Source organism: Amia ocellicauda, chromosome 22 (assembly GCF_036373705.1).
Source record: "Amia ocellicauda isolate fAmiCal2 chromosome 22, fAmiCal2.hap1, whole genome shotgun sequence".
NCBI classification, from domain to species: domain Eukaryota; kingdom Metazoa; phylum Chordata; class Actinopteri; order Amiiformes; family Amiidae; genus Amia; species Amia ocellicauda.
Window position 1 is genome coordinate 12199871 of NC_089871.1, and position 11138 is coordinate 12211008.

The 11138-nt window shown below is 43.7% G+C and overlaps 1 protein-coding gene across 1 annotated transcript; it reads left to right on the forward strand.

The window, feature by feature from the left end:
* The first annotated feature begins 1983 nt into the window (after positions 1-1983).
* rnf126 (ring finger protein 126) lies at positions 1984-9263 on the forward strand. The gene is made up of 9 exons (XM_066695842.1): positions 1984-2115; positions 4731-4789; positions 5673-5733; positions 6094-6329; positions 6643-6711; positions 7298-7367; positions 7529-7622; positions 7834-7949; positions 8391-9263. Exons 1-9 carry the CDS (start codon positions 2041-2043, stop codon positions 8538-8540), a joined length of 930 nt encoding a protein of 309 aa, XP_066551939.1. The 5' UTR covers positions 1984-2040; the 3' UTR covers positions 8541-9263.
* Positions 9264-11138: the final 1875 nt, after the last annotated feature.

The window sequence follows — 11138 nt, forward strand, 5'->3', positions numbered from 1 at the left end:
CCCACAAAAGAAGTGGGCTCAATGTTTATGCAAGCCACATTCCAGCCTGCAGGTCTGAAGACTGGCTGCTTCCACTTATTAAAACTCAGGTCGCCAGTGAAGCGGCAGGGCGCACAATGCAGGGCGTGAGCCCAGGGTGTTGGTGGACAATGAAGTCCCTTTGCCTTACGTAGTTGGGATCAGTGGGAATAAACAGTATTTTGAAGCACTTGATCATCACTGTAATATTACATTTTGACAGCATTCTGCCCATAAAAATATAATATTGCTTTGTTTGTTTGCTTTTTGGACAATCTTATTTTCTGAATTTGTATGCTACTTTGCGCTAATTTTGTGGTATGTTGTGGTAATTAGTGGGACTGGCAATGTCACAAAAATGTATTAAACTTTGCAAAGATCTTAAAAGGCAAGCAATGCCGACTCTCGCTCTGCTCCACTTCATGCCTCTCAAAGGCTGTCAAATACCTCCAACTCCTTCCTTCACCTGTGAGATATGTGCCAGAGTCTATCCCGGATCGGGTTGGACCACTATTTACAAATCATTTCCTCTTGTTCCAAGTCTGTATGGAAGTCACACAAGCTGCATGCATCAGATAAAGCACAGCTTGTGTGGATTACGTTGTCTGCAAACAAACTTTTTAGACTCTGTAGTATTGTTTGCGTGCCTTTCAGTAATTTAATTAAGAAATCACTGATTTGTATGTAATTAAGCACCATTATCTTGAGGATAATGGTGCTGAGTGACTGGGTGGCACAGGAAACGAGCGAGGCCTTCGGCACCCTGATACAGATTACATGTAATGCTTCATTTTAGGCCACAGATGTGTGTCGCAAACTGCCCTGGGCACCGGAGGCGCACTTCTGCTCTGTGCCACGTGATGTATAGTGACTGGAGTGCTTTTCATTTAGGTTAGCTGAGCTGATTGTGTTTCTGTCTATCTATCTACTAACTATATATATGTGTGTGTGTGTATTTATATAGGTAGATAGAGAGACCAATGCGTGCAGAGATGGCTACATACTTACATATCCTACAGACACTGCTGGGGCTCATTTGACAAGCAAGGTGCTTGTGTTTCTTCACTTTGACATGATGAAGGAGTGTTCCTGGTTGAGTAGCAGGGCTGGGGGTGGCCGACTGTGAGGCAGGGGCAGCTGGGGCCTAGTTTTGGCCCTGTTTACAACAGAGGCCCCTGTAATTACCACCCCATCCCGTCTGTTTGCCCCAGGTGTGCCGTTCTCTCTACTGTGAAGCTCTGGGTCTCATTTTAGGAGTCACAATGCTCCTCCACTCCACTCTCCGGAGTAGCACAGCACACACACCGGTCTCAGAGCGAAATACACAGAGGAGACACTCTGGGATTTGACCTTGCTTCAGATTTTTGAAAATGGGTCGAGTTAGTTGGTCTGGGACCCTTGCAGGCTCAGATTATTGTTACCTTTGGAATAAGATAACTGTTAGATTTCACATTAAATCTGGGTAGGATTTGCCTATTTAAAATCACAAAAAAGGAGAAAAGCGGTCTATGACAGTATCACAGCGTGTTGTATGTATTTTCTTATGTTACGACGTCTCCACCTAGTGTTATAAAAGTGTATAGCACATTTACACCCTTTTACACCTCTCTGGTCTATTGAATCACGAATTCTTAATAGTGTATAAATCGTGTACAATATGCAAGCAAGGTGATCTTTATGTAAAACAATATATTTATAATGAAAATAACACAGTATATTTTCTTGATTAATATATTTGACATTTACTGTTATACCACGTAATTGTATCCAGCCATTTAGTAGGCATACTGACTTTAGTTAAGTGCGTTTTGAAAGTACCTTCCGCAGCCTGTGTGGTATTAGAGTCAAATACATATAATACATCCCAGTAAGTCATATCCATACAGTGTCCTGTAGACTTACATCAGCAGTTGCTCGTTTTGGCGTTCTGTATTATCCCTCCCTGGATTGAGTTTTGTCCCTTCCGGCTCTCCGTACGCGCTCTGTCTCGGTTTGTGTGTCTGTCTCGCAGTTAGTCGGAAGATGGCGGAAGCTCCCCCACGGCCCAGCCGGTTTTTCTGTCACCGATGCTCGGCGGAGATCAGCCCTCGTCTCCCGGTAAGAAACGCGGTCAAACACCTGCCAGGGAAGCAAGAGGCCTGGAGTTGGTGGCCGGGCTGGGTCGGTACCGGGCTCGTCCGCGGCTGATGTGTGTGTCAATGGCTGCCTGCTGTTATTTTTCTTCTAGTGCAGAAGGCCTCCCAGTGTCTCATACTGTACATACTAATGTGGCAGATTCATACTCTGCAGTCGCTGTCTTAGTAGTGCTGTGAGCAGGAAACATGTTTAAACACTGCTGCTGCCATGGTGGGTACAGGTCTGATTGATACAGCGATAATGACTGAACTGCTCGTTTTAACGATTATACGTTTAAACGATGCGTTTGGCTGCTCCGTCGTGAGCCCCTTACTATTACTTTATGTTTTTGTGTTAATCTTATAAATAAACACTTAACCTCAGTACCCCTAGACAGGTACTTTTAGTCAGTCTGCCTGCCTGCTTGCCTGCCTGCCTGTCTGTCTGACTATGTATGTGTTCATACATGTGTGCTGCTGCTTATAACATTGAATGACATTTATCAGCGGTCTTGGGAAAAAAAAAACATGGTGGTTCTGTTTTATTTTATATTGTGTAAAAAGCGTACAACCAAGGTGACGTCAAGTGAAAACGAAACTACTCAGCAGTTTATATTTCAGATTTTTTTTGTATCCTTCTAGATTTAACTGGTGCCTATGGTTTTTTGTGTGTTGCAGTCTTTTGTTTTCACACAGAGAGGGTGTTTTTTTTCAGAGCAAGACCAACATGGGGGGTAGAACTTTACAATTTCCACTCATTGTCCCCTTTCTTGGTTGAACTTTAGCCAGGAAAACTGTGGTTGTCACGCGTTTATGTTATATAACCACCTCTTAATTTTTTTCAAGGATTTATAATGTATAAGGACAGAGATTATACGTTTTTATTACTGACTTTGACAGGTTGGTGAACTGGAGAGAAATCCTCGAAGTTGAATTATTGTTCAGTGTAATCTTTTTTCATAAGCTCCTATGGGTCTACTGACAGGTAGAGGATTACACCCGGACTGGCACTGCTCTACTTTATCCCCCACACGTCTATAATTCAATATTCCCTGCTTATGAAACGCCCTTGTTGATTAGGTGACTGAACCCATATCGGTGCCTCGCGAATGTTGTCAAAACCCTCTTATTTAGGTATGACACAAAAGCCAGTGGTGGAGTAAGTGTGTGTTGTTTATTTGCTCACAGAGGTCAACATCTGTGAGCTGTGTCTGAATGCATGACACCATAATCACGTCCCATAAACGTCACATAAACACAAGGCAGCTGCAACTGATACAGTCCGCTGCATGCATTTTTCACATTAATTCACCAGCACTAACCTCTTGCGACCACTTGCGTGTCCAAATGACACGTCAAGTGCCTTGCATGTGGGATGTTTGGGTTCTCTTGAGAGCTGAAAGAACTCAAGCCTTCAGTTCTATATTAATAGTGGAACAAATGCCAATGCTAGCAGAAGCATCTGTCCCATTTATTTGTTGTTTCCATTATAAACTGTGTTGAGTTCGGCCTTGTCGTCCCTTAGTGGTGGAATGAGCATTCAGACCACACACACGGGGTCTTATCAACTTTCTCCACCACCTTAATCTGCACGTGTTTCATTTAACCTGTGTAGGCAATTTCCAATCTTCTTTTATACCTTAATCAACGTAATCATCTATTTATTGTGTTATTATTGTGTTACTGTTGTAATGTGTTGTGTACATGTTAGTGTATTCAAAACCATGTAAGTCACCTTGTATAAAGGCTTCTCCTAAATGACTTAATCATTTCAGTGTAGGCTGGCAACTGAAAATATACTTTGATGTTATTATGCTTTGAAACGTGTCTGTCTGCTTGCAACTCCACCCACACTGTGTAGCAGATGTGTTCGTAGCATGTCTTATTTCCACTCCAGCTTTGGGATTTGCCTGGTGTGTCTTTGCATGACTGCAGTAAACTTAAACGAAACCTCCTCTTTCACCATCCCACTGGCCGCCACCTATGGAGAGTTTACATTCACAATTTGTTTTGTATATATTTTTTGCTGATCTTTCAAATCCAAACACGTGCTCTGTCTGTTGAATGTTAACATGTCTACAGTCACGTGAACAAAAGCGCACCGCTGTCTTTCTGACTGTCCCATTCACTGTTACCAATGCTTAAACATTAGGCTTGGGTTCTAGAATCCTCCCTTATTCCATAGGATGCTGTTTTGTTGACAAGCCTTTTTTGGGGTGGGGGGATTATGCTATTGGGAATTTGGGAATTGTGGTTAATCAACAGGAAACAAAGGGAATGCAGATAAAGCCTTCGATTTTAACACACACTTCTGGAATTAGTGCAAGCAACCCTTTCTGTATGATAACTAGGACAGGCCTTAGCGTGGGTCTTAGGAGGAACACGGAGCAGCTCAGAGCCAAGCTGCTGACATTTTTCATGTCATCAAGTTAAACAAATAGGGCAGAACCTCACCTTTTTAATTAAATGAAATTCTTTCAGCCAGAATTATTTATTGACATAATGCTTAGGATCCAGATCAACATGGACAACAGTTATACATCACAAACGTCTTCTTGGTATCCTTTGGCTAATCGTTTTCCACTCTTTGCTTTCCAGGAGTACACCTGTCCTCGGTGTGAGTCTGGATTCATTGAGGAGCTGCCAGAGGAAAGGAGGTACAGTACCTTGGCTTGGCAGGCCGCATCTGATAAGCCACTTATTGATGAGGGGAGCACTGTCCTGATACATTTCCTGCCAGAATCTTGCTGCGTGGGAATTATGCAGGGCTGGGGTTTGACGTGTCACAGATAGGCTTTTCAAGCGGCAGGTTACTAGCTGCGGTACTTCGGCTCTTCTGAATTTGCATCTTATTATTTTTTTAATTCCAACCTCTGATTAACCAACCATTTCTCTGGCCACTGTTAAAATTAGACTTTTCGTGGGCCTCATGCACTTCTTAATTGAATTAAACCTTTACAAAGTGAAGGCCTGACGTGAAAGCCTCTGAAATGAAGGCGCAATCATGAAAAGATTTGTGATTCCTAGATGGATACAAATTTAGACCTATGGTTGCTGCTCCTCCCCCACTGCTATCTCTGCAATGATCCATTGAAAATCGCTCTCTCGCACCATTTACATCGCTTATGTGGGCTCCAGCGATTGTAAAAACTCCTGACCAGATGACTCGCCATGCTGAAAATGTTGAGTATCTTTGTAGAATCATTCAGGATCCCTGCTTTAATATTATTTAAAAAGATTTACATAATCGCTTCAACAAAGCGACAAGGTTGGGCAGTTCCTTTACGTTTTAGTCTGTTCACAGTTTGGTTTCGAGCGTTGTGTTTTCAGCAGAACTAGAATGTGCTTGCTTTCACATTTCCCCCAAATTGGCGGAGCAATGTTGGACAGAGTTGGCTTTCAAACGGACAGAGACCACCCCCCCATTCTAATGGTCTCGGTCTGTATTCTTTGATCCACATCCTGGTGCGATTCGTCAACTGTCAGAGGTTTCACGTATAGCTCCAAACAAACCGCCTTCTTCTCTTTGTTTCTGACCAGCACCGAAAATGGGTCCACCTCCTCTGCCTCTACTAGTGATCAGAACCGACACCCGTTTGAGGTTTGTGAGCTCCTTACTTTCAGTCTGTTGTCTGTGTGAGTTTTTTGTCTCGAGTCAGAAGCCTGTGTTGGCAGACCAGAAGAGGGAGGAATGACCTTGGCTCAGTGACAAGAGTCTGCACCTTGAAATGCCTTAAAATGCCCTGCAGTCCGTGCATTTTTTCCATCTCTGGCTTGAGAGTTAATTTTCCAGAAAATGCCTCACTTGTTTACAGTCACACAGGAAACTAGTTTGTGACTCTTTTCTGCCCACCATCATTTACAGTAAATTACAAATATAGAATGTAAAAGAGAATGAAAAGCAGTTCACAAAAATATGGTTCTCAATGTGCTTGTTGTTTTATTTCCTTTCCTGCTCCAGAACGTGGACCAGCACTTGTTTACGTTCCCCCCCGGCTACGGGCAGTTTGCCCTGGGTATTTTCGATGACAGCTTCGAGTTCGGCTCGGGCCTGCCCTCCGAGGACAATCGCGACACGGAGAGCCGGCGGGAGCGCGAGCTGGCGTCGCGGCAACGGTACGGTGCCAGGCAGCCACGGGCACGACACCTGCCCCGGAGGCAAGCAGGCAGGCATGAGGGAGTGCCCACGTTGGAAGGGTAAGCAGCCCCATCCTGGTCGCCTGTGCTGTGCCCGCCTCGTTTCGTACTGCCTGGGTATAGCACAGGGGGACAACAATCAATTGTTCACAGGAGAAATGGTACCAATGCAGCAGCAGTGACACATCTATAATAATTAAGATTGGGCGGTTAACCGATTTCTACAGTTAATTATATTCATTTTTTATATTCATCCCACTTCAGTGATGTTAAAAAAAAAAAAAAGGTAATCAATGTTAATTTAAGCTTTTTTTCTTCCTGTGAATATAGAGTTCCTCAGTAAGTGATTCAGTGTCTTTCTTCCTTTCTACAGCATCATCCAGCAGTTAGTAAATGGGATTATAGCACCGACTGCAATGCCCAACATAGGAATGGGGCCCTGGTATGTACACACCATGAGACCTTGAAGGATTTGTGCACAGAGCTCATGTATGATACAGGTTTTGAATTGTAAAATGAATAGATCTGCTAGAAAGTCTGCTTAGTTTTCTTTTATGTGGTAGAGCTACCCTGTTAAAATATTCGTCCCTGCCTTGTGGGGAATTGCATTAAAACTGAGAGAACTGAAAGCAATCTGTTTAAAAATGAGGCTGAAAGAAGAGCTGAATTTAAAAGAGAAGATCTTCAAAGGCCTGATGTAACTCGCAGGGCCTTGCTGTTCCCTTTCAAGTAGACGGGAGAAACGGCCTTGCACTTAAAGTTCCTGTGTTGTAATGCAGAGGCCTTGGAAGCTCGTTAACTCTTCAGTTTTAGTAGTGAAATCTTTTTTGAAGTTTTTTTTTTTTTCTTTACCGATTTTATTTAAATGACAGGCGAGGTTCAGTTAGACCCCAAATCCCCTGCTGTCTTCAAGACCTGGCTGAGAGGCATCCCCCCAAGGTGCATAGCGCCCCACAGCAGAGCCGGGGATCTGTGCACTGGGGAGCTGCTCTCTCATACCTGCTGACCCCTTGTTTCTTCTTCCCAAGGGGTATGCTCCACTCTAACCCAATGGACTATGCCTGGGGGGCCAACGGACTGGACGCAATTATAACACAGGTACTCTTCTCATGACCCTAGTGCTGCCCCTCTCGAAGGATTAATTTATGACCCCGTGAATAGGATTCCTCTCTCGGTTCGGTGCTGTGCGTCTCGGGCTCTTGAGGTGCATCCCAAATCAGGACACTTATTATTTTTCTCTCTCTTTCGTTGTCCCTCAGTTATTAAATCAGTTTGAAAACACCGGCCCTCCTCCTGCGGACCGGGAGAAGATAAAGAGCCTGCCCACAGTGCAGATCACAGAAGAACACGTAGGTCAGTGGATGCCTCGCCCACCCGTTTCTGTTGTCTTTCCCCCGTCCCCCGATTCTGTCGGCTCACCCATGTGTCTGCAGTGTATCCAGTTTTTGAAAACAAGATGAAATGTATACATATATGTACCCTCCTCTCCCATATTCTCTCTCTCTGTTTTTTGTTATACTTATTACTATTTGTGTATAAAATCTCTCTCTCTCTCTCTCCGCAGGTTCAGGTCTAGAATGTCCCGTGTGTAAAGAAGATTACAGCGTAGGGGAAAATGTTAGGCAACTTCCATGCAATCATTTGTTTCATAATGACTGTATAGTACCTTGGCTGGAACAGGTGATCATCTTTCTCCTCCTTCACCCTATGCATGTTGATGGTTATTCACAGTTATATATCTGATTTATATACACTGAAAATTAAAAAAACTTGTAAGACACAGGATTTCTCTCTAGTTAGACTGGCTTTTTGGTCTGTCTGCCCTGGTCCTGGGTGTCCTTATACTTCATGTCTCATAGGTTGCCTATCGTAAGTGGTGTAAAACCACTTTAATCTGGATTAGAGGAGGGTTGGAAAGATTGGTGGTCTGTAATGTCTTATGGCTTCCATTCCACCTTGAGAGGCAGCCTGACTCAACTCATGATTGGCTTTAGCAGCTCATCGATTAAGGTCTTAACAGTCTACAAGACCAAGCAGGATTAGGCATTTCTACTGCTCTGCTCTTTTTTTCTCTGTTTGTTCATCTATTGGTTCTGTCCTGTTTTGTCTCCTGCCCTGTAGCATGACACGTGTCCCGTGTGCAGGAAAAGCTTAAGTGGTCAGAACACAGCCACCAATCCTCCGGGTCTATCAGGGATGAACTTCTCCTCTTCCTCCTCCTCGTCCTCCTCCAGCTCTCCCAGTAACGAGAACACAGCCAACAATTCATAAATTGGTCCCCACGCCCCACCACCGCCGCCGCCGCCTCCTCCTCCTCCTCCTCCTCCTCCTCCTCCTCCTCCTCCTCCTGGCCTCCTCCAAGGATCACACATCACATCAACCTCATGGCATCCAAGGGCTCTGCAGAGTGAAGGGCGGCGCAGTGCAGACCACGTGAATCTCACACGTACGATTCTTTTTGTTTCTTTTTTTCCTGAACTCGAGAAAAAACTTCCACTTCCTTACCGTCCTTCCACTTGCGTTCAGTTTTTGAACCCCCTTTCCACCGCACTGGACTCGAGCGAATGAACCTGAGGAACCTTTCAGGAGCCGAAGATGGATCCGGCCAGATCTCGGGGGTGGCGTTACCAGTGAAAATCCCAGGATGTCAACTGCAACCAACAACCATCATGTGCACGTCTCTTCTCTCAGAGGTTGAAGGAGACACTTATATTTTACATAAAAATATATAATGTTTTCTTTTTTTTTTTTTTTTTTAATTGTCCTTAGGCTGTGCAGCCAGTAGTGACAATGGGGGGAAATTATGTGTACATATATGCATATTTTTTAAAATTGTTGTGTATTCTGGGCAGCCAAAGGAACTTGGGGGGGAAAAAAGAAAAAATCTGAAAAAAAACAAAAAAAAACTTGTGTGTTAATTTGAGAGAGAGAGAGAAAAAAAAAAAGGTTGGAATGACAATGGGATTAAACTAGTTTTTCTTTTGAAGACTTTAACCAAGGACCCTCTACGATTTATTTGACCAACTTGATGGGGGGAAAAGAAAGCAAGGAAAAGCAAAACTGTACGTACGGATAAGAGTTTTTAACTTGTGCTAACAATCCTGATTTGAATTTACTCCACAGGTGATGCTTATTATGGACTTCTTTCCGATGCATTCGGCAACCCTCCCGGTGTGTGTCACCCTGTAGGGACCACAATGCACTGCACTGTAATGAACAGGGTTGCATTTGTGTTTGATTCTCTTTTTAAAGCCTCTTCAGTCTACTTGACAGACCCACACTCGCATTCCAACAGGTTAGGGGTTTTAAATGGTCAAAGCGGCATCGAGGGAACGTATCGTTAAGCTACAGAATGGCTGCAGATTTAAAAAAGAATAAATCGGACATGACTGCATTGCCCTTGAGTATCCCACGTGCAGATCTGTAAAGCGAATGGAGGGGAGGGGGTGTCAGCGTTTCGTAACACACACTCCTTTTTTGTTTTGTTTTTCTTGCATTTTCAAAGAAATCTACTTCACTTTGTTTTTTTTTTTTATAACTTATTATTTTTTTAAAACCATAATAAAAACAACAAATGGAGTATGAATGAATCGCGCATGCTTGTGGGCTGAGGGCTCGGTTCACGGATCTGCCCTGGTATGCCAAAAAGATGATGGGTAGAGAAATGTGTCTATGCTGGCTTGGTGCTTCCCACCGGCTTTTTAATTCTGCGATGTTTTCAAAAGATGCCTGTCCTAATTACGGTTTTATTTTGGACGATCATGGGATTGATTGGATTCAGTATTCAGACTGAATGCTGTGCTGAGCCTTTCTGCTTACTGGATCTACGGGAATCGGGTTACATTTGTCAATTAAAAAATAATGGTCTAATTACAGTATCACTAGGTTTTGTAATATAGGCACAGAAGCACTGGGTGGCAGTGTTTCAATAACCAAGATCTCAGAGGCATTTTGCACTCAATGGGACTGCTTTCAGCACTGTGTTGTTTAAGGTTGTTTTTCCTCACACACACATTCAGAGAACCTGACTGAATCATGAACATCGAACCTGTATGATTTCAATGTTTTCTTTTTTGTTTTTACACCATGTTTTATAGATGCATTTAGCCAGCTTGTGTGATCGCTGGCCTTGATTGCAAAAATACTCATTTTTAAAAGCAAGTTTATAATTTTGGTTGCAGAGTGAGAGAGGGGCAAACTTACATTTCAAACCATGCTGGGTTTCTGAGGATCTCTTTCAGTCCTTAGAAGGAATCCAATGTGATCCCATCTTTATTCTTTGTGGTATGCCACTTCTGTCAATAGTGTTTAAACTGTTTCAGTAAAATGAGGCTGGTCGATACTGAGAATTTCTTGTCCGTTAGATGGGCAGACATCTTTTGTTTGTGTCCTATGTGGAGACAAATATTGGCATGTGTGTTTTGTTCAGAAAAATGTATCCCACTGTAACCTGCCGGCCAGCCACGGCACTAATCTGGTCCTTGTTTTACCATTGCCTGGCACCCATGCTGCTTTGCAAGGCCCTTCAGGGAAAGTTTTAATTTCCCAAGTTTTCTCTCTCCCCATCAACCCTGTGCAGAGACTTTAAACCCGTTAGGTCCTTGGGAAAATAAGCTGGTGAAATGCTGGGGAGGAGAGACAATGGCACCATTCACTCAGCATTAAGTAACACGATCTACCAGATTTTCCAGCTCAGGGCAGCTAAAACGCATGGCCCCTGAGGTGTTGATCTCAACAGCGGCCGGCAGCGTGATAAGCAGTCTTTTTAATTTAATTGTAGCCACGGGTGTCTTGGACAGGCATCAGCTGGGGAGGAAGCAGATTCTGGTCAGAAATGCCAGAAATTCACCCCTTTGCCCCTGTTTGCCA

Excerpts from the sequence above, each read along its gene's own strand:
- rnf126 (XM_066695842.1), top strand. The coding sequence starts at position 2,041 with ATGGCGGAAGCTCCCCCACGGCCCAGCCGGTTTTTCTGTCACCGATGC. Across the intron at positions 2,116-4,730 it reads AGATCAGCCCTCGTCTCCCG|GAGTACACCTGTCCTCGGTG; the intron begins GTAAGAAACGCG and ends TTTGCTTTCCAG. Across the intron at positions 4,790-5,672 it reads GAGCTGCCAGAGGAAAGGAG|CACCGAAAATGGGTCCACCT; the intron begins GTACAGTACCTT and ends GTTTCTGACCAG.